At 50.2% G+C, this 23,840-nt stretch overlaps 1 protein-coding gene across 1 annotated transcript in view; it reads left to right on the top strand.

Annotated features, from left to right (window-relative positions):
* Window positions 1-23,840, top strand: part of CFAP77 (cilia and flagella associated protein 77) — a 129,486-nt gene that overhangs the window by 86,866 nt on the left and 18,780 nt on the right. The window contains exons 4-5 of the mRNA XM_063081510.1: window positions 10,228-10,333; window positions 17,192-17,293. Coding sequence (XP_062937580.1) covers window positions 10,228-10,333; window positions 17,192-17,293 — 208 coding nt within the window. The remainder of the gene's footprint in view (window positions 1-10,227; window positions 10,334-17,191; window positions 17,294-23,840) is intronic.

Genomic DNA, 23,840 nt, shown 5'->3' with positions numbered 1-23,840 from the left:
AGGGCCATCCTGCCTTCGAGCAGCCCTCAGGCCCATGTCCCCTACTGGGGACCCTTCCAGTATCATATGGAAGCAGCTTTCACAAGGCTGAATAACTTTTGAACATGGTTCTAAAGATTCAGAATGAAGGGGTCTGAGAGTCACAGATTTCCCTGGCTTCTGCTCCCACCTCCTCCCTCGCTTCAGGAACCCCGTCTCCTTCTTCAGACAGAGGCCACTTCCACTGCCCCTCCTGTCCTCGCCAGGCCCTCGGTTCTCCGGGGCTGCCCCAGTTGCCCCTGGGCAGAGGCGATCCAGATCTGCTCTGACGTGCTGACTCAGTGGCTCAGCCTCCCGTGATGGAGTGGGAGAGAGGGATCAAGAGGCAACGCTTGTCCTTGGTGCCTGCAACCTCTCTGAGGGACAACAGGACCACCCCCACCTCATCACTAAGGTCCCTCCAAGAAAAACTCATTTCTTCCCACAACCCCTCCTGGGCACTGCAGTCAAGGAGGTCAGCCGTCCTCAGGAAAGGGGTCTCCGAAGGCTTCTGGAGGCTTTCAGAAAATCTACAAAGCACAGACTTCCAGGCCAAGGGATTCAGAGAGAAAAATCCAGTCCTTTCCCTGTTCCACGGAGCTCAGAGCCAGGTGGGAAGGGACAACACTGGGCCAACCTTTTCATAAATAATTTTGCATATGCAAGCTGAGCTCAGGGGAGGGACCCCCAGGGGAAACAGAGGAGGAGCCCCGGCGGAGGTGGAGGACACCAGAGAGCACTTGGGGCTCAGGAGGACGGGGCGTCTGGGAGGATGCAGGAGACGGATTAGGCTCCAAGCCTCCAAAAATCTTGCACCATATCCTAAGGGCATTCGGAAGCCTCCAGTGGGTATTGAGAAAGACAAGACTTGCATATTTAGAAAAGCCTCAGCTCCAGAGCGGAGGGGAGGATAAAGGGACCTGGGGATGGGGGCTGCTGCAGGGTCCGGTGACAGAGAACGGTGTCTGGAAAAGTCCGGGATCCTACATGGAAATAGCCAGGTCCCCTGGACTTGGCCTCTGTCTGCAGTTGCCTTGCTGGGCAGTCCTGACCAGCCTTACCTGCCCTGCCCTTTATGAAAACTGATTAAATTCTCTAGGCTGCAGATGCTGTGGCCCGAGGGGTGGGAGTCCAGGCCTGACTACTGGAGTGTGCTGTGTGACCCTGGGCAAGTCACCTGACCTCTCTGGGCTTCAGCTTCCCCACTCTTCCTTGTCCCTTATCACTTAGTGTGGATAAGTAATCGAGATCTTTCTTGGTGAACCCCCTCCACCTTCTCTAAAGAGAGCCGCAGAAAGGACAGCTGTAATTGTTACCATGGGGCACTCAGCCTGTGGCAAAAATCATTCATCCTGGGGGTGGGAAAAATGCCTTTTTTCATGATAAAGAACTACATTTACTTTAAAAAAGCAAACAAAAAACCTGAACATGTTGTAGGGTAGCAGCAAAAAAATAGTTGTGGATGAAAACAGGAAAAATGGCTCCTAAAGATACATCCTACAAAGGTCAAGTTCACGGGGAAAATGCTAGAAATCCCCAACAAGTGCAATCGTGCAGTGCTGGGCTCTTGCCAAGGGCCTTCCCCGAGGTCCCAGGAAGACCAGGTCACCCCTCGCTGCTTGCGGTGGAAAAAAAACAGCCAGAGAGTTCTGACGTGATGTTCAATGTGGGTCTGTGCATGGCAGGAGGGGGTGGGTGTGTGTCCTGACACTGAGTCTGGGGACCCAGATCCACCACCCCATCCCTGGCTCTGTGGCCTCAGCCAAGTCATGCTGCCCCTTGGACTTGGAATTCTTTTTGTGTTTTTTCTTTTATTCATTGCAAAGAGTCACGTAAAACCTCTAGGTAGACTGAAAGGCAGAAGACCCCCTCGCCGTGCCCACCATGCCTGGCCCCCGCCCCCGCCTCACTGCTGAGGTCATCGGTGGGCTTCCTGGCAGTCTTTTTTCTATCCATTCACACCTGTATCCAGGTACGTGTACCTATATGTCTCTCCCCTATGACCCCTTCCCCCACTTGTTTTTTCACCTTTGACATATATCTTGAAGATCTTTCTGGGTCATTATGTTGGAGTGAGCAGGACTGAAGCCATGTTAGGACCTAAAACTGTCTGGGCTATAGGACAATTTTAAGACAGTTTTTTTTCTTCACATGCATTTCTCTGAGTTCCCTCTTTCCCCATGGTTATCTGATATTTTGAACCTTGGTTATGGGGCGAGATGGCATTATTTACATAAATGTAGAGTTGTTTTCTGGTCAGCCTGGAGTTGCAGACTTGCCACGTACTTTCCAGACCCTGAGAGACCAAACAAAACATCCATAGAGCTGTGCTGCTTCCACCCCCAAGCAGGACCCTGACATAACAGCAAGGACGGAAACAGAAACTAATGGAGCCTTGACGGGAACTTGCACCTGGCTCCTTACACGCCCCCCTCCCTCCCGCTTTTCACTTCCCACGTTCCATTCCCTCAGCCCCCTCTTTAAAAACCCTTCAGTAAATCAGAGTCTTTGAGGTGGTTTTAGCCAGCCCATTCTCTTTCAGGTTTACTGGATCGATGGGTTAGCCTAACATCTCTCCCCTCAGGTCACTGGTGTTCCTGAATAAAAGCTGACATCCTGCTCTGCCAACATTTTACTTTTGGGCTGTTGGTTTTTGTTTAGGGCAGGCAGCCAGACTCGGGTTCAGTAACAATTACATGTGCAGCCACTTCATTCTCTCGGGCAGCTATATAAATATTTCATCGTGAAAACATGCCATCACTTTTACAAACGTGACCAGCTCACTGTACCAACAGGAGGGGCAGAGGGACCTGAGGACACCTGAGGCCTTACCCACACGGCCTATTCAAACCTACTTGGAGGGTCCACTTCTTTCCTGGCCCCTCAGGTGAACTCAGGCATCCTAGGCTTTTCTGGTCACTTCCAATTACAAAAAAACAATGTTGATGTACTAGTTAATAAGGCCAGGCTAGTGTAAGAACCCAAATTTCCAGCTCCATTGGAAGGTAAGTTTCTTTCCTTCCCAGGCTGGCTGCTCGGTGGGAAGGGGCAGGGAGTGGGCTGCGTCCATGAGTCCAGGTTCCCCCCGACTCTCCAGTCCTTGCCTCCAGGGCAGACAGAGGGCATTGCAATGGGGTCTTGTGCTGTTAAAACATTGCCCAGTTTGATTTGGTTTATTTTATTCAGTATTCTTTCACTGGCATTCATAAGTGAGACTGACCAATAGTGTGTGTGCTCTTCCTTGCCTCGGTTTGTGATCAGAAAATGATTTGGGAAACAGCTTTATAAAAAGTTCTGGAAAGTTCTGAAATACTTTCCATAGCATGGTTGGGAGAGCTCATAGGTAAAGTACCAGGGCCTATTTCTCACAGCTCTATAAAAGTTTTGTATATATACTTCAGTCAACTTTGTCTTTTATATTTTCCTAGAAAAATCACCCATTTTGTATTGGTTTTCACATTTATTGTGACAAAGTTGTACATGATATTCTCTTGTAATTTAAAAAAAAAAAAAAGCAAACTTACCTGCACTCAGGGAAAGATCCAGGTTGTGTAGAGATAACCCAAGCTTAGGGGCCCTCTTTAATATAAAAAAATTCAAATTCATCAATACGAATTTAGGCACAAAACTAAATACTTAACTAGAATGAGAAAAAAAAATCAGAACAAATTACAAATTTAAATAAACGGAAAAATACCACAAACCACAAAAATCCAGAAAAATAACATACTTTTTATAAAAATTAATTGACATACCCTGTATTGATTTTTTCCCCTACATTTTTTGGCTCCATACTCTTTGAATGACAGTAATTTTGTAATTTTTTTTTTGTAATTGTGGAAAGCTGTTTCAGTCCTTCCTCTAGCATGCTTTATTGCATTTAAAAATATTCTTTACTTTGAAATAATTACACATCCACAGGAAGTTGTAAAAAATAGCACAGAGAGATCCTATATACCCTTCACCCAGTTTCCTCCCATGATAAAATTTTACATAACTATAGTGCAACATGAAAACCAAAAAATTGCTATTGCTACAATATACAGACTTTATTCACATTTCACCAGTTTTACATGCACTCGCTTGAGTGCGTGTGTTGTGTTTTTAGTCCTGTGCAATTTTATCACATGTGTAGTTTGTGTCACACGAAGTACAAAACTGTTCTATCAGCACAAAAATCCCCATCATCCTACCCCGCAGTGACCCCTCTTTCCCACTATTCCCTAACAGTGGCAAGTGTCAGTAATGTATATGCAGGGAATCATGAAGTAAGCAATTGTTCGAGATTGGCTTTTCCCACTCAGCATGAAGGCCTAGAGATCCACGCAAGCCGTGGCACGGATCAGCAGTGCGTTCCTTTCTATTGCTGAGTAGCGTTACGCAGTCTGGTTGTCCCACAGTTGGTTCAACTATTCACTCACTGAAGGACATTTTGGTTGTACCAGTTTTGGCCGATTACAAATAAAGCTGCTATGGACATTTGTAGATAAGTTTTCGTGTAGACCTATTTTCAGCTCTCCAGAACAAATGCCCAGGAGTGCAATCGCTGGGCTGTCTGGTTCGTGCATATTTAGGTTTTTGAGAAATTGCCAAACTGTTTTCCAGAGTGGCCGTGCCCTTTACGTTTGCACCAGCAACGCATGAAAGGCTTGGTTTCTCTGCACCTTTGCCAGCATTTGGGAGTGTCGTTATTTATTATTTTGTCTATACTGATAGTTTGCAGTGATGTGTCATCATGGTCTTGGTTTGCATTTCTCTAATGGCTAAAGATGTCGCCTATTTGCCATGTGCCCATTTGCCATCCATAGATCCTCTGTGACAGAACGTCTCTCTATGTCAGTCCATTTTCTAATTGGATTCTTTAGTTTTTTACTGTTGACTTCTGAGAGTTCTTCCTGTATTCTAGATACATGGTTTGCAGATATTTTCTTGTGGTCTGTAGCTTGTCTTTTTATCCTCTTAACAGGGTCTTTCACAGAGCAAAAGTTTTTAATTTGGGTAGAGTACACTTTATCATTTTTTATTCTTTTACAGATCATGCTTTTGGTATCAAGTCTAAGAACTCTTCACCTACCCCTAGATCCCAAAGATTTTCTCCTAGTTTTTCTTCTTAAACTTGTATGCTTTTACATTTCCTATTTAATTCTGTGATCCATTTGAGTTAATTCTTGTATGAGGTGTGAGATTTAGATAGACGGGTTCTTCGTTTGTTTATCTTGGACATCCAGTTCCTCCAGCACCGTTAATTAAAAAGATGCTTCCACCATCGAGTTGCAATTCCAACAATTTACAACCTTTAATTTATTGTGACTCATATATAGTATAGACTAATTTATAATACCCTGAATTATGAAAAGCATATCTCCTCAAATTTTGTCTAATCTTTCTCTTTCTGTCTCCTTCCCTCTTTTTCTTCCTCCACCTCCATTCTCTCTCTCTCTCTCTCTCACTCATTGTTTTTCAACCACAAATAATTATTGAGGATGGCACTGTGCCCGTTTGCACCAGCCACTGGCACTCGATGGCTGAGACCCATTGCCGACCAGTTCACTAGTGGATGAACAGGAGGACTTCCTCACGGGGGCACCTGGCGAGGGCTGTGTTAGGATGGGCAGGTCAGGGATGGGCCCTCTGAGGACGGGACCCCACAAGTGAGACCTGGTGGCAAAGGAGAAGCCAAGCATGTGCCAAAGAGGGTGACAGTGGATTCCAGGCAGAGGGAAAGGCCTTGGAAGATAGGGAGGCTGCGAGGGATGGGGGTGGAGAGGTGGGCAGGAGCCAGGCTGCCAGGGAGTCTGGGCTTGGTCCAAGAGAAGGGAAGCCACTGGGGGTGGTTTAAGCAAGGGGAGATATGATCCGTACATCCCGGGTTTTCCCCATGTCAGACCAGCCTCTCCATCTTTCCGTGCAAGTTAATGCGCCGGAGCAGAAGTGGGCAAAACCTGCTGGGCCTCCTTCAGACAATCTGGGCGGGAGCCCTTGTGACCCACAAGGTTTTCGGGTTACTCCCATGCTCTGGGCCCCTTCCCGCCTCTTTCCTGGTAATAAGAACGGCTGGCCAGAGCAGGACATGAAGGCGGTCGGCCAGGGCTGCGGGAGGGCTGCGAGGGTAGGTTCGGGTGATGGATGCAGTGAGGTCTGCAGGGAAGTAGCTCTTCTGCTGTGAATGGCCTCTTGGGGTAGATATTTCGAGATTACGCATCTAGTGTCATTAGAAAACACAGCAATAAATTAGGCTGCTCAGAAGCATGGTGTGTGTAATAATTAAGTAATAAAAGTCACCGCAGGGGTAAAGGAGCTGGGAAACAAAGAGCCACTGTTGTCGATGCACCACAGGCTGCTCTGTGAAGGGACCTCTGAGTGTAAGCCGCATTACAGAGCTGCCCGACCTCCACTCACATAGAACCCCAGCTCAGGCCAGTTCCCAAAGAGGATCTGGTGTAGGGAGGCAGGCTGTACCAGGAGCACAGTCAAGCTCTACATCTGTCTCTGGGGCCACAAGCGCGAATGCTTGGAGGGGCACGGCAGATAATGGGGCTAGCCTGGTCAAAGGACGATAGGGAAGGGTGAGGGCTAGGGCTAACGGGGCAACCAGGAATGCAGACCTGCACTGTCAGAACCTACAAATGTTCAAGGCAATCTAGAAAGTTGCGTTTTAAATGTAACACTTCCCAATTTTTAAGTGTTGACAATGATTTCAAAGTCTTTTAAGACCGCTGTGCAGGCCACTTGAAACACACAGCCAGAGGATCACAGTTCGCAGTCTCTGGTCCTTGGCTGTATGATCCTGCGCTGTTGTTTCCTCTCTCAGTACCTCCATTTCCTCACTCCTTCATCTGTCACATAAGGTACCGGGGCATGTGCACCTTTGAAAAAATCTGATAAAAGCTGTGGATCCTCGCCCCAGACAAAACGTCTTTTCATTGCTGCTCAGAAATGATTGTCTGCAACTTCATGAGACTTCAGGGGGCTAAGAGCCCCAGGGTTAGAGAATCCCTAAGACTTTGAGCCTCAAAGTGTAGCTGCCCCAGATGATTGAACCAGTAGGTGCCTTTGACCAGATCTCCTAGTGATCCATGTGCCTTTAAGGCAGTTTGAGAATCTAAGGGTCTTTCAGCTATAAAAGACTCTGTGTGACTTCTAGTCACAGGACCTACCCTGGACAGCAGTTCCTATCGGCATTTCACAAGGGGTAGGCTAAAGAAATCCTCTGTATTAGTGTCCTGTGGCTGCCATTACAAGTGACTACAAACTTGGTGGCCTAAAACAACAGGAATTTATACTCTGATCTGGAAGCCAGAAGTCTGAAATCAAAGTGTCACAGGGCCACGCTCCCTCTGGAGGGACTCAAGGGAGGGTCCTTCCTGCCACTTCCAATTTCTGGTGGCTCCAGGTGTTCCTTGGCTTGTAGTAACTTGGTGGCTCACATCATGTTCCCATTTGACAGTACTGCTCTAGAGGCTTGAATACCTTCTAGTTCAGTTTGGGCTTTTTCCCAGACATATCTGGTGGGTGGTGCTGCATGTAATACCTGTTACATCACTTCGGGCACGATGTCTGTCTGTCACCGTCAGTGACGTTGAGATGGATCATTTGGGTAAATTTCATGTTATGCATATTTCATCACGAGGATAGAATAATAATAATAATAAAGGCCAGTCATTCATTTCACCTGCTGCCACGTGACCCATCATTGTGACGTCCTCCCCTGCTCATTTTAATGGCCATTGATGAGCACCGCCTAGATCCATTATTTCGTGAGAAGTCACGAAATAGTGATTTCCCCACTAATTCTGTCATTTCTCCTGCATTTATGAGCTCAGGTACTTCTATAAAGAACTTTCCCTCATCACCTATTGGCTTACCCTGAAATGCCGTTTGTACAGGAAAGGCAGAGAGATGCTTGATTATTTATTTCAGAATCATGATTTCGTGGTCTAGCAACCTCTAGGCAGCTCAAGGAGGTTTTCCTTTCCTCCCACCAGTATTATATACACACATACAAACATGCAGGGCTGGCCGGTAAGCTCAGCTGGTGAGAGCACAATGTTGTAACGCCAAGGTCAAGGATTAGGATGCCCGTACCAGCCAGCTGCAAAAAAGAAAACAAAAAAAACCCCAAAACGTATGTATACATATATAATATATTTCAACTCAAGGCAGTCATTATTGTCCCTATGCTCAGATTGTCCTGTCTTTGGCCCTTCAGGCTGGCCCCTGTGATCTGTTGCCACAGCCTGGGCACTACAGGTACTCATGGCTATTGGGTTGTGATCACTTTGAGACCTTTTCAGTGGACAGAGACAGGAAATGCATTATTTTTTAGAAAGAGGGAAACTAAGGAGTTCAGGGTTGTTTTTCTTTACTTTTCTGATTTTATATTTGTATTTCTTTTCTCTTATACTGAAAATCTTATTCCCTAATGGCATTTACTAATCAGTACTAAATCATTACTAATTTGCTTTATCCTACAATGTATTTATAATAATTGCAAAATAGCAATATTAATATTATTAACAACAATGAAAGCAGCTTCAGACTTCTCCACGGTTCTTTCTGTCCTCAGGATACATTACACTAGGGATATTCTACCCAAATCTCTTTTAAACTCTCTTAAAAACTTCTCTGTGGTTACGCCCCAACCTGACATACAGTCAGGTTCATTTGCTCCTACTGTGGTTATTTGGGGCAGGTGCTAATCTTTTCTCTTTAACGTTGTTATAATTATTTTTGAAAAACACCTCTTACATGGCTCCAAAGTCAAAACTATAATGCAAAGTCTATTCAAAGGATTCCAGGTTTCCTCTCTGTCGCTTTCTTCTTGTCTCTCCTTCATCCTGTAGGTACCTATTCTTAGTAAAGTTTGATTTATCTTTCATTTTTTCCTTTTGAAAATAAAAATACATATATATGTACCACATATAACATGAATTATTTTATGTATGCATCATATCACATGTAACATGAATCATATATATGATATGTATCCTGTCTATCTATCTATGGAGTATCCTATGGGATTGGTTTGGCTTTCTCTGGTTGGTCCCAAGTTGGAAGTGGGGACAAAACTTAGGGCAGCTGTCAGTTATTAATCAAGTCTTGGCCATCTGGGGCCAATTGTTACAGGCGTTATTGTTTGGCTTCCTGGATGGTTGGTGGAGACAGCAGTCTGACCTCCTCTAAGCATGACATAGCAGGCTGGCTTCGTGGGCTGGGTCGTGTAGAAAATGGGTTGGTTTCCTAGGCTGGTTGCTGCAGATTGTGGGTCAGAGTTCTGTTTTTATATGCAGTCCAGCCATCGTCCACCTGGGTATTCAGTCTCTCAACCTGCTTAAAGATTAGGCCCCACCTGGGAGCGGCTGGCTTTCCCTTATGAGGACGTGAATTCTGTGTTGCTGCAGAGCCTTGTGGCTAAGCAGGTCAGATGCATAGCATTGCCCTCCACTGCACTGGGCCCTCACCCCCTCATCTCAGAGATGGGGGCGATAATACTGTTGTCCTCGCTTTATGATATTGTGAAGGGGTGGGGTATGCAAAATGCTCAGCATGGGCAGTGCTCCTGGACTGGCAATTGCTGTCAAAGAGAACCGGAGTGGGACACTAGTTAAAGGTGGTGAACACAGATTGTATTCAGTTATATTGCAAACGAGGAAGGAGACTTCAGTATAGAATTGAGATCAACTCCGAATAAAATGCAAGGAGCAGAGTGAAGGGCTAGTGAGTGGAAAGTTACCAAGAGGAGCCATCAAGGATAGGGAGATCCTCGCTAACAGGAGGCCAAGGTCATCAGATGTCATGGGTGGGGGTGAGGACCTTGCTCAGCTGTCAAGGGTCATCAGATATGAAGGATAGGGGATCAACTCAGCAGGACACTTTGCTGAGACTGGCTTCAGAAGGCCAAGGACAGGGCCCAAGGACAAGGCCTAGTCAAAAACAGGGCTCCGAGGAGCCTGTGGAAGGTTTGGTGAAGGAGGGAGTCTGTCACTAGCTCAGGCCCGGCACTCGAGGCATGCAGTCCAAGCTTGTTGTATGGCCTGGCCGAGGGCCCTGTTTCTTTGAAGACCTTTGAGGGCTGGGAGAGAACGTTTCACAGCTGTGGGGAGAGCGATTTTCTCTGAGCCCCAACAGCTAGGCAGGCGCCCTGGGGGGAGCGTGTGCCCCACTGGCCTTCCCAAAGCTTCGAGCCCTGTCTGGACTTCTTCCCCACAGGCCTTCGACACCCTTCTTTGACCTGCTGCAGCACCAGTACCAGAAGATGTGGGTGCAGGAACAAAAGGCCGCCCAGAAAGCCATTAAGATGGAGAAAAAACACAAGGTAAACGCAGCCCTCACTCCTGAGTGACCCATCGTTGGGGAGGGAGCAGGGAGAAGGGCACTGGGGCCCCAGCTCCTAGACTGACCTTTGTCTGCGCTTGTCCTTGGGGGTGGGGGTGGGGGTGGGGAATTGCAGACGTTCAGAGCTGGGCAGTCTTGATGCTGTCCAGTTCAGCCCCTGCTTAAGCTGCGAAAATGTAAGAGGCAGGTCGCGTCAGCAGTCGGTCAGCCCCGTGTGCCTCTGAGCTGGGCTGTCCTGATTCCTGCCTGGGGACTCTTGCCACCAAACCTCCTCACAACTTCACACACCCGAAAATCAGATTTTAAACTAATCCTACCTGGCCTAGAGAGAAGCGTGCCCTGTGCCAACGTTAGGGCCCAGAAGGCGATACCCCAAAGTGAGGGCCTCAGAAGCAGCCTCAGAAGCAAAGCTTTGCTCTGACCTTCTCCTGTCCTCCTGTCTCTCAGCCTCATTGTCCCCTGAGGCAAGCTATAGAAACTAGAGTCTCTCTTCCCCAAGGCTGGTCATGGAAACACACTTCTCCCCTGCCTCTCTGTCTTGGAGCTGGCCATAAAGAAACTCTGTGACCTACCTTGTCGGATTGTAGGTCGTAAGATCCCCATTCCAGAAAGGGTCCTGCCCCACACCCTGGAGAATGAATGCTACACAGACAGGCCGAGAAGAATCTGGACTCAGTCTATTAACATTAGATCACACGTTTTTTGTCCAATCACATTTCTACACAGATGTGCCTGTGTCATGTAAAACTATGATACGATAAATTTGTTATGCCTTTTCTTCATATTAATCCGTGTTTATCAGGCAATTTTTCAGAGAACCGTCGGGGGGTTGAAGGGGATGTCTTCCCTTGGCCCCTATGCCATCTACAAAGAAAAAGCTAATAAGGCAAAGTTGAAAGAGAAAAACACCCCATTCTAGAAGGGTGCTTTAAAGAATGCATTTTGTTAAGCTTCAGGAGTACTGTACATTTTGTTACAAGGGAATGACTAGGCCCCTGCCAAACGCTGCATGTGCGTCGTGCATGTTGTCTCGTCTGGGCTCGCAGAAGCCTGTGACGTGGCCGTGTCTTTCCTCCTTCCCAGCATGGACGGTGGGGCTTGGAGAGGCAGCGTCTGCACAGGAAGTTGAGCCGAGGTCCCAGCAATGTCTAAACACCACCAATAATGTGAGTCATTAGCAACTGGCAGGTGGTTGGCTCACTGAAATTTTTACCAGGAAAAAACATCTCTGACTGTTAATTTGCGGTGCTGTATCCATTTGAAAATACTCCAACAGTATTGCCTTTAAAATGTTCCAAAATGTGGACTCTCTGAGAGCTCAGATTGACCTCCTCTCCAGTAGATCCAGACTGATGACTGTAAAATCAGAATCGCTCTCTGTTCACCAGTGCTTTATAGATTTCATTAAAAGCGTCTGGTGTCTCTGGCTCTTACAATATCACATCCAGCACTGCCCCTAAGCCTCACTCTGCTTGGCGCAGAGAGCTGGGCTGAGCACGCACCCCGAGTTCCTGCATTTCGTTCTCTGAGAACCCCATGAAGTCGGTATCTCTTCATTTCATCTGTTTATTTCCTTTTCATGGGGAAACTGAGGCTCAGAGAGATTAAGTGACTTCCGATGGTGTCAGACCCAGGCGTGTCCAGTCCCAGAGTCCAGGCTTTTCTTGAGGATGTTCCACTCCTGCTGATTATAGGAAAGCTCAGGGTTCGGCGACAGCCCTTGTGGCATTCGAGGGCCAAACTGGGGATCAGAAGAGTTTTTCCGGGGATGCTGGTATGCTCAGGATGGGCCTGAAGGGGTGTGTGGAATGGAAGGGCTGAGGGTCCCTGTGCCGTGGCTGTTCTCGGCAGCCTGCAGAGCCCAACACACCAGCTTATTAAAGAGCACAGCATTGCAATAACATTTAAAAAAGAGCCCATGAATAGTTTATTTGTTAATGGCTCAAGGAAGAGTCAACTTGCTATGGTAATGGGTATTTGCAGAGGGAGCATTACTTTCATAAACTGCTTTACAGCCCCACGTGAGAGCTGCACTTTTTAATTAGCAGCTATTTCATGGCAACTCAGAGTGTTGGCAAATCCACCGAAGCTGCAGCCTCCAGGACCGATCTGCTGACTCTAGGAGCAGATCTCATGGCCAGTGCTTCTCCTTTAGAGCAGAGCACCGCCCCCTACACAGTCAAGGTGACTGGCTCCACCCTGACACTGGTTTGGAGCTGGCTCCAGCCCCGGGTATGTGACTTTGAGTGAGTCACCACTTAGTTGGGGTCTCGGTTTCCTCACTGGGCAAATAAAGGGGTCAGATTAAATGAGGACCTGCTGTGCTGCCCCTATGTAGGTGAGGGAAAATATCTTTCCTTCTAGCCATCCTAGGTTCATGACTGAGGCCCCTACGATGAAAGACAGATTAACAAGAGAAAAGCATACAAACTTATTGAAGTTTTACATGACACAGGAGCCTCCATAAGGAGATGAAGACCCAAAGAAATGGCTAAACCTGTGTATTTTTGTGCTAGATTTGATAGTCTTAGAGAAACAGGGTTGACAAAGAGTGTGATCTAATGGTAGTAAACTGGGGGGAATCTGGCAAGGACTTGTGTTCAGATTCTTCTTTGTGACAGTGTCTTCAGAGGTAAGAATATTCCTTTCCTCTGGGTACAGGGAGAGCCCCTCTTGAATGAGGAACTTATGAGCTGCTTCGGGGGGAGGTCAGAAAACCCTTCCTAGGTTTTCTGCCCTGCTTCAGGGAAAAAAGGTAGGAGGGATCAGAGACCTTCCTGCTCCTGCCCTTTTTCAATATGCCAAGGTGGCACGTTTGGGGGCATTGCATCCTATGCCCATCACCTAGCCCATAGCAGGCACTCAGAAAACACTTGCCGAGCCAACCTGAGGGTTCTCCTCCCGGTCCAGGATTCTTTGTGGCTGCTGCATTCTCTTACAAACGGCTATGAACCCACCAAACGCTGGGGGACTGTTGTCTGGATTGATAAATAATCTACTGGGTTTGATAAGATGGTCTGTTTGCAAGGCCAAATCACTACCATCCAAGGGGAAGCCTGTCTTTTCCTTAGGTCTGCAAGCAGCTGAGGACGCCCTGGATTTTGGACCATGCTGACCCCAAATAAAATTCTTGGTAACAGCTACTACTTAGCAATCATTGTGGGCCAGCCAATCTGCTCAAACCTTAACTCAGCAAATCCTCCAAGAACCCTGATTGTCAGGCATTGGTACCCCATTCCAGCAGAGGGAAGAGGCTTAGAAAGGGAACATCCAAATTCCAAATTGGGATCTCCAATTCCAAAGTCCAGCTCATTAACCCCTGATCAGACAGCCTCTCTGCTTTGGTTCAAAAATAGTTTCAAAACTGTTCCGGAAGACAGAGAAGGAAACTGACCCAAAAGGCTTGTAAGTTATCCATAGACACATTCCATAAAATTAATAGAATCGATCAACAAAGTAAATCAGTAAAGGGTTCGCTGGGACAGCGGCATCTTCAGTTAAACTCGGTTCAGCTTTATTTGTTGACTGCACCTTCTGCGTGCCTCGTGCCACAGTAGGGGTTTTATTGTGGGAGGCACTGAATGTTTACCAGGCCCTGCCCTCGGAAGATAACTGCCTTTAAGAAAAGATGAAACATATCCCTGGTGAAACCCAGGGCAGATCCAGGTTTTGTGGGGCCTGAAAAGTCTACAGTTTGGAGGACCTATTTAAGAAAAAGTATACAGAGGCATATTACTATCGCAAATGTTACAGAAACATAGACCCTATGAGCACATGAATAGGACCCCTCCAGGCCCCGCTGTGTTGTGAGGAGCTCTGAGCTCAAGCTGTACCAGCGTCACAGCAAACCCACCTTGGCACAAAACACACAACACATAGGACCAGGCGCGCTCATTGCAAACATTCATGGAGCTCAGCTTCAGGCCCGCAAAGGCTCAACCCATGGCTCCCATCCCCAGAGAACAGCCACAATTGAGGACTAAGCTGGGTGTGTGCACGGAAGTCAGATGGCCTGGGTCCAATCCTTCTCCCACTGTGTAAAGCTGTGCAGCCTTGGGAAAGTTATATGACCCCACCGAGCCTCACCTTTAGAACAGGGATAGTAAGTAAGGGTTATATGGTAGAACGTACGCCTGCTGTCTAGCACAGCATAAAAGCTCAGATAATGTTAGCTGCTATTACTCTGGATAACTCCCCAGGATGCTAGACCTCTCAGTGGAATGCCTGGGCATCCCCAGCTGCTCCTGCACCCCCACTCTGCCCACGGACGGCACTAGCAGACTGCAGGAGGGGCTGCCCAGCTGCCCCCCAAGGCTGCCATAGTCTTAGGCAAGTTCTCTGATCTCTCCGAGTCTCAGAGAATTATACCCACCTCATGGTGGTGAGACCTAACTGAGATAAACGACTTGACAGCAAACGACCTGGAAGCCTGGATGGCCTCCCTCCTCGGCCACACTGCCCTGGGGCTGCCCTCAGCCTGGCCTGTGGCTCTGACTGCAGCCAAGGCCAATGACTCTCAGACTAGCACCTCCGGCCCACCCCCAGCCCCCCATGCGACTTCTCCAACACCCATCTCAAGATGTGACATCCACAGCCAAACTCCGGATGCCCACTCCCAAACCCACCACCCCACCCCGACCTTCCCGTCTCAGCAAGTGGCAAGCCCATCGTTTCTGGATGTGAAGGCCCAAAACACACCCCCTCCTCTTTGTCTCGGGCCCCATTTTCAATCCTCAGCAAATCTGGCATCTGATCACTCTTCCCTGTGACCCGAACCCCCTCGTCTCTCACCCGGGCTGTTGCAGTCACCTCTACCTGCTTGCCCAGCATCTACCCTCGAACCCCAACATCCCCAGGGTCTGTCCTCCACCAGCGCCTGGGGAGCCTTTCAAAACCTGAGCTGAGTCATGTAACACTACTCTGCCTTCCAGAGGCTTCCGAGGGAATCCAGAATAGAGCCCAGAGCCCCTGTTGAGTCTACAGGGCCCCGTGGTCCAACTCCTCTCCCACACAGGCTACTCCGGCCTCCTTGACGTTTCTCCAGCATTCCCAGAGCATTCCTACCCCAGGGCCTTTGAACTTGCTGCTCCCTCCAGGAATTCTCCTCCCAGGTGTCCTCTACCGCCTTCCATCTCTCCTCACATGTCACCTTATCAGGGAAGCCTTTTCTGATCCCCAAAATACCATCCTCTCTCTGTTACCCTCTGACCTCTTAAACAGCCTCAGGTTTTCTTGTTTGTTTTTTTTTTAAAGCACTCATCACCACCTGACAATTTAAAATTAACTAGTTTGTGTGTTTATTGTTTCTCCCACTAAAAGTTAGCTCCATGAGGGCAGGGACTCTGTTTTACTCAGTGATGTACCCCTAGCTCCTAAAACACATTGATGCTCAATAAATATTTGTTGAATGAATGAATGAATGAACACTGGGGAGATGCTTGGCCCAGAGCCTGAGGCACGCACTCAGTAACCATCAGCTGCTGAGCGGTGCCATCCTAGAGCAATGAGCCAGCCCTGTAGGATCTGGAAACCCATGAAGGTGACCCTGTGCCCTGCCCTGCAGCCCTTTTCCATGCCCCCTCTGCAGTGGCGTACCTTGTCTTCATCGCTCGGGTTCTAGTGCCTCTCCCACATCGCCCTCATCCTCTGCAGGTGTGGGCCCCCCGACTGTTTGCACAAAGCTCTGGTTGTAAGCAAGGGGCTGACCTGTTCCTTCCTCAAGGGATTCTTTACCTTTGACAGAGATCACAGCCGTGGGCTAAGGAGGCAGCTCTCAGGCTTGACTGTGTACAGAAATCCCTGCCCCAGCTGATTCTGAGGTTGGAGGCCTCAGACTCGGCCTTAGTCTGCTAGGGCTGCTATAACAAATACTCCAGACTGGGGGACTTAAACAACAGAAATTAATTTTCTTGAAGTGCTGGAAGCTGGAAGGCCAAGGCCAAGGTGCTGGCAGGGTCGGTTCCTTCTGAGGCCTTTCTCCTTGGCTCGTAGGTGGTCATCTTCTGTCTGTGTCCTCACATGGCTTTCACTCTGTGCTTCTGGTGTCCCTCCCTCTTAACATGAGGACACCAGTTCTATAGGATTAGGGCCCCACCCTTATGACTTCACTTCACTTTAATTACATCCTTATAGGCCCTGCCTCCAAATATAGCCACACTGGGGGTTAGGGATTCAACATATAAATTTGGCAGTGGGGGACAGCAGGGGACATGATTCAGTCCTTAACAGACCCCATGAGCTACAGGACTCTAATTATGGACTTGGCAGTACCTGTTAATGGGCACAGAGCATGCAGTTCAGGAGGAGCGGGGTTTCCTCTGAGCCTTTGGAATCCCACCCACAGAAAGCTCGTGGGCTCTGATCCGAGCCCCTGAATCCTCCCTCAAGAGCAGCCCTCCTTCCTTGTCCACGAGCAGGCCATGGTGAGGACCTGCCCCAAGAGACAGTAACAACATCTCAAATCGGGCATGTCTTCATTCGATCACCATGGAGCTCCTGCGGACCACTGGGCTGTGTTAACCGCATAGGGAAATTTTAGGGATGACCAGGACACCATCCCTGTCCTCAAAGCGGCTGTGCACCAGAACCCCACATGTTCTGTGGCCAGACCAGAAACCAGAACAACATGCTCGGGGAGTGCCCTGGTCCCATCCCCTGAGCTATGGCCAGGGGCAGAGCCAGGGCGGAGTTTGGCTGGTGCCATGAAATAGCCTCAGAGAAGGACCAGGGCTAGAAGAAAAGTGACCTTTGAGTCTGCGACTCCATGGATCCCACCCCTCTGCCCTCACGGCATCCCCAGGTAGCCAGGTGACCACCTTTGCATTTCCCTGGCCTGCAGGTGATCCTTGGGAAGCTGTATGAGACCCGGAGCAGTCAGCTGAGGAAGTACAACCCACCCGTGAAGCTGGACGCCCTCTGGCATATGCCTCACTTCCGGAAGGTCAGTGTCACCTTCATCTGCCCCTTCTTGCACCGAGGGCTGGCCGTGCTCACCTTGCCTGGTCTTTACCTGTTGTCTACACAGCTGAGTTGGGTGGGCTTCCGACCGCCCAGCAGCAGCAGCAGCAGCAGCAGTAAGCGACATTTCCAAGCACCTCCACAGCCGGTGTTGAGCCCACTGACATCACCTCCACGACTCTGCACATGCACTGCAGGGAGAAGGCAGTGGCTGTCATCAGGCTGTTGTTATCAGCCTTGGGCCGAACCCCGGCTGTCTGGCAGCAGAGCCTGGGTGCCTGTCCACCTGGGACAGATGCTGTCTGGGCCAAGCCTCCCTCCAGGTAGGGAGTCATTGATGCACCATGTCCCGTGTTAGGAACAGGACCTTGGGGACAGAGGACAGCTGTGTGTCCACCAGCACTAAACTCCCTGCAGGGTGCATCCCTGGGGAGAGGGGCGGTGAATGTCTACTGTGGACCAGTGTAAGTGACATGCACCCAGACTGACCTGGATAAGGACCAGGGAACCGTCCTGCTCTGGCCTCAGAACTGGACCGTTGTTCATTTGGCTGTGTAGCCCAGGCAGGGATTCATCTTCAGCAGCTTTTAGAAGAAAGGAACAATGTGAGAGCTGGGAGCATTGCACAGAGGGAGGGGACGGGAGACGTGGGAACAGAAGCTTCAGGATGGGGGGGCCATCGTAGCCCAACTCGGGCAGAGGGAACCCTTCTGGGAGGCCATGAGGGACTCGCCTGGCCCCGGGAAGACAGCTGCACAGGCAACGTCCCCAGCCAGCCAGGCCCGGCTGCCGTGTCGCGTTAAACTGCAATTCAGACACTGAAGGGGCCGGTGCCTTCCTGAGCCTAATGCGCTCGAACAAGCTGCCGAGCTTTTCCAGAGAAACCTGCGTTGCCCCCCTTGATGTGGCCTCTCCTGTCCTGCCCAAGTGGCCTCCATCAGCATATGTCAGTGACCATCCGCCCCGCCGCCCGTCAGGCTGCCCAGCGCCATGCAGGAGGCGGTGGCACTTTATCGTCTCTCTCAGTTAGGAGCCGTCTCTCTTGGTTTCCTTCCTCTTCATGCCACTTGCCCCCTCGCCACTCCTCTCATGCCCAGCAGTGTCCCTGCTCGGCCGCCTCCCTCGCCCCTTACCCGCTGCTTTCCTCCTTTGCTCTTTTCTCTCTCGTATCCCTGACGACCATGGGGACGCTGCCAGGGAGGGACCAGGACCCACGTTGCTCTGCTTTGCAGCGTTGGCCCCCAACCCCTTCTTCTCGGATTTGGAGTCAAAGGCTAGGGACAGAGGAGGCTCTGGTGGCCTTCCCTCCAGCACAGCACGGTGTCCCCACCCTAGGTAATGCTGGTACTCCTGTGCTGAGAGCCCCCGTGTCACACACCTGTATCCCCTGAAGCCCCCAGCCTAGAGCAGGGCCCCCGATGCCCAAGCAAACGGGTGAGTGTCTACTTTCAAAAGAGGGGGTTTGACTCAGCTCATCATGGCTTCTTCCTGTCTTCAGACTGTTGTTCTAAAATACTGCTCCAGCGTTGAAAAAAATAAAATAAAATACCGCTCCAAGCAGCAGTGGACCTGGAACAATAACCTTCTATGGGGGGCCGGGTGTGGTGCCGAGGCCTCTGTGTGCTTTGCTTCCTGTCGCCCTCAGAGCCGGCACCTGCCGCAAGGCACAGGCGAGAGGCGAGTGGCCGGGCCAGGACTCTAGGTTTGTCAGATGGCAGGGCCCATGCTGGTGCGCACTGCCTGCTATGCCAGAGAAGTAAGAACGAAGAGAATAAAAATGCAAGGCCCAGTATTTATTGGGGGTTTCCCACCTTCTCTGAGGAGGCTCATGGATTCTGGGAGTTAAAGCTGCAGACTGGCAGCCCCATCCTGGAGGCCGAGGTAAACGGGGCTCGCATAGGACTCTCAAAGCAGGGCTCATCCCAGGGCACCACCCTGTACAACCCTGCCAAGATCCTTAGACCACACTCAGTCCCTTCCCTGGCAGGAAGTGATACCAACAAAAGGCATTTACTGAGCCCTTACTATGTGCCAAGCTCTGCACACACATTATCTCATAGATATCCTGTCCCCATTCTACTGATGTGGAAACTGAGGCTCAGGGAAGTGAACGAACTGGCCCTGTGAGAAGTGGATCCCACGCTCAATCCAGGGCTGCCTAGCCCCGGAGCCTCCCGAGGCCCCACCCCAACAGATCCCCCCTTTTCACCACCAAAGGGCTACTTTCTTCTCCCTCCTGGCACTTATCAACTTTGCAATTAATTAATTAACTGGGCAATTTTTTCATCTTCCCGAGTAAAATGTGAGCCACAGGGAACATGCCTGTTGGCCTCCCACTGTGTCCCCAGGGCCCAGCAGCATCCTGGCACAGAGCAGGTGGTCCGTAAACGTCTGTGGAATGAATGGATGACAAGTCCAGCCCAGAATGACGGAAGAATTTCAGAGCCTCTCACCGACCTGATGAAGCCCCCCTTCTCCACCCAGACCCCCTGGCACCCACCACCCCTCGCAGCCACTAACCAGCTCTGCACACAGAAGGCCCGGCCAGCGCCAGGACCGTTCCTCCGCTGGTGCTGGTGGAGCTGCTGCCTGCCGTGTCGTGTGCGAAGCCCCAGGAGGGTCTTTGTCTGTGCCTCGTGCGGTGGCTGATCTGCCACCCCCACCCCGGCCCCATTATGAAGGGAAAAGCGCTTCCAAAAAAGTTGAACCTGTCATGGTGATGGATAACCTAAATGGACTCTCCCGGCTCATGAACAGATGTCGATGCTGAACTCTGTCAGAAATAATTAAACACCTTTCACACGGAAAAGCAGCAGGCAGGGGCGGCGGCTGCTCCGCGGCTGGGTCACCGCAACTGGCCAAGCTGCTTTCTGCACCGACCCAGCCTCCGCGAGACCCCCGCCCTGGCGCTACACGGGCCACTTACAGGGTCGCGAGGGGAGAGGGACCCAAGAGGGGAGAGGACACATCCCTCGGTGCGGTTCCTTCCTTGGGCCTCACGGTGTCCTGGGCGGACAGGACTGCCGGGGGAGGCCTGCTCTTCTCTCTGGTCTGGTCTATGGGATCAGCAGTTGCCATGGGATGGCCAGTACCTGGGAGGGCAACTCAGGCAGCCTCTGGCCAAGGGACTTCCTGCTGGGACATTTATACTGTGCCGGCCCATCGGAGAGGCGTGGGAGCTCTGGGCCTCAGTTTCCTCACCTGAAAATGAGGGGGTAGGACTAGTTATTGAGGGTTCCTTCCAGCCCAAGATTCTGTGATTCTGAGTTCACTGCCCAAGGAGCCATGTGGGAGGGGGGACGGATGTGGGAGGGGAGATGGGGGTCTTGGAGGTGGCAGACCCCAAACCCAGAGTGACCTGTCAGGGGAAAGAGCTCAGACTCTTCCTCGGGTTCCCATTTGGGGGATGGGACATCTACCCCTGAGTGAAGGAATTGCTCGGCCTGTGGTCAACACCCTCTGTGCCCGGTGGCATGGGGGCTCTCTCATGCCCTTCAGCAAAGTGTGCTGGGGTCTGTAGGGCAGAGAGCGGTGGAGGGGAGCAGTGAAGGGGAGCAGTATGGTGTGTCTGTGACAGGACTCCAGGGTCAGCTAGGCCAGGGTCAAATGGCAACCCTGCCACTCCCTGCCTGTCAGGTGGTTTTACCTAAGACCTGCTTCCTCTTCCATAAGTAAAATGGGCTAACGATGCTCCCTGGCAGAGCTGCCAGGATGATGTGATGAGGACACAGGTGCACAGCGTTCAGCAGAGTGACAGGCCAGGTTAAGCTGCCAATAATTGGCAGCTGCCAGGAGGATGGTTGTGGTGATCATTCATTCATTCACTCATTCATTCATTCACAAATCTTTTCCTTGGGCACCTTTGTGCCAGGCCCCATTCTCAGCACCAATGACATGGGGGTGAACAAGCCAGACCGAGGCTATCACTGTGGCTGTGGAGTTGCTGGCCACTGGCATGGAGTGAGATGGACAGGTGGACAGACAGATGGACAGGTAATTGCACAGATGGGCGGCTAGATGGAGAAGTTTAGAGAAGCTCCACCCCCGGTGTCCAGTGTTCACAACCTAAAATGGTTGGGAGACACCAACCTTAGTTGGCAGCCCCAAGTTTGGGAGTGGAGACAATCCCCATAGTGATAACCCCATGAAACACAGCCCTGGCCTGGGCTGGCCCACCCTGTCCCCCTGCCTTTTGCAGGAACCTCCTCAGGGCTCTTCCCAGATGGGGAACTGGACATCCTGGCTTGTCCAAACAGCCCTCCCCTGGGCTTGTGGAGAGGTGTGATTATTAGCAGTGCCCCCTTTTGCTCTCAAGGGTGACCCAGTCTGAACCACATGGTCTGTGGTCGCCTAGTCATAGGCCATGAAAAGCAGGTGGTTTATCCTTCTGCCCAAAGACAGAGGGGTGAGTGCTCCCAAATGCTGACGGTGGTACCAACAACCATGGGAGAGACTGGAGGCACCGATGCGGAGTGGCTTGAGTATGTGTTGGGAGAGTTAGACGGTGAAATATTACACAGCCATGAAAGCTGTGACTTTGATCTGTGCTTACCGACACTTTCATCACATTGCTGGGCAAAAGAACCTGTGCTGTGTGATCCCGTCAGGATAGATGCACCCAGACATCTCTCTACGTGTCTGCACAATGTATACAGATGTCTGGAAGGAGGGTCCCCAAATGGTAAGAGTGCTGGTCTTTTGGGAGGCAAAGCTGAGGCTGAGTTTCTTTCTCTGACGCTCTTTTCTGCATTGAATGTTTGCAGTGCATGTGTTCAGAGGGACATTCTGCATTCCTCCCCCGTATTTTTCCCGGTGTGCAGCTCCCTGCTCCTTTGAGCCCAGTTCTTCCTGATATCTCACCACATGCTCACATGCTGCTGGCCAAGCCCAGTTTCCCATATTAAGTTTCCAGCAGGCTTGATGGTCAGTGGCCAGCACTGTACTCCAGCAGTAAAGCTGCTGACTTTGGAGTGTGGGCCTTTACGGCCAAGTCCATGTTATAAATGGAGACCCAGCATCCACTTAGGAAGGGCATTTGCCCACGCATCTCATGGGCTCAACTTCCACCCACATGTCCCACCCCTCCCCCCACAGCCCTGTCTCTCCTATGCAGCCCCGATACCCATCGACATTACATAGTCATTCAGTCACTAAAGTATGAACAAATTGACTGTATTTTCATTTGGCTTTTGGTTTCAGCCCCACTGCTTTAGAATAATGGCCCAAGCTATTAAGCTAACAGTTTGATTTACAAGCTCTTGTGCTCAGAACGCTGGGATCAGATTCCTCTCTTTGTGGAAGACTAACCCTGCCTAGGGTCTCCTGGGCCCCTGGCTCCCTAATAGAAGAGGAGACGGAGGGAAAAAAATATATATCAGCAGTCAGCCAAGAAGTGACACCCAGAGATGCAGCTGATTAGTGAAAGCTGCTGGATCTAAGAAAAGGATTTTCTTTCCCACCTTTAAGCTCTCTTACAAATCATAGCTGGCTGGAAAGCTAACTCTCTGTTAGACCCCCCAAGCAGGCTCCTAACCTGTCCACCCTGCTGCCTCCACCTCTCCAAAGGGCCCGCTCGGTTGATATAAAGACAAAACATTCTCTGTAAAGATGTGTCCAGCCCCATAGTCACTTTCCAGACCTGGGAAGGGCAGATGCCAGATCTACTGCCCCTCCCAAGGTCTCTGCACCAGTGATGTATTTTAAGGATCCTGTTGCTCTGTTGCTTCGGAATAAGAATCATCCTACGCCGCTGTGTAGAGGGCACTGAGTGCAGGATGGAATGTGTCACACGCAGAGACAGGGCAATAGGAGGAATGATTCAGAGGCCCTGATGCCGTTGACATTTCTTCCCTAAATACAGCTACCCCCTATTATAAATTGATCAGTATGCAGAAGAGCTGACTTGCCCAAGGGATAAAAGCAGGGGCTTAATTGATTTTACATAATCTGGCACTTTGGAGGTGCAGAATTTTTAGGCACCTGCTCACGAGGTGACATTGCTGCTCAAATACTGGCAAGTCTCAAATAGCCAGAGCTGAAGGACAGAGACAGGAGGAAATGAGGTGTGTGTGGTTGGGGAATAGCAGCCAAGTTCCAGCATGAGAAGCCTCGGGATGTCTGTGGTGGGGTCCAGAGAGGCCGGCAGGAGGAGAGGGCTGAGGCTGGCACTTCTAGCAGGACCGCCCTGCAACCTGGGAACCCCCAGTCTGGCTGCCCCCTTCATCCTTCCAGCTCCCGGGGATTTTCAGTTTAATCCAGAAGGCTCTTCTCCCCCAATGGGTGTGAAAATATTTCAATTTTTATGTTGAAAGAAATTAGAGTAAGACAGCTCGTTTTGGCATCAGTTATATATTTCTGATCTCTAGAGACAGCAAGAGTTTCATGTTGAATTAGGGGAGTTGATGGGACTTTGGGGTTCCCCAATTTTATCCTTCAGATTCCAGCTCATCCCCGAGAATACATTCTTGATGAGCTAAAGAGAATCCCAGTGGCTGGGGGAGGAGTTCAGACTGGCATCTGCTACCTCTGCA

Source organism: Cynocephalus volans, chromosome 17 (genome assembly GCF_027409185.1).
Source record: "Cynocephalus volans isolate mCynVol1 chromosome 17, mCynVol1.pri, whole genome shotgun sequence".
NCBI classification, from domain to species: Eukaryota; Metazoa; Chordata; class Mammalia; order Dermoptera; family Cynocephalidae; genus Cynocephalus; species Cynocephalus volans.
The sequence above is the reverse complement of the archived record's forward strand: the minus strand, read 5'-3'. Positions and strand labels throughout refer to the sequence as shown.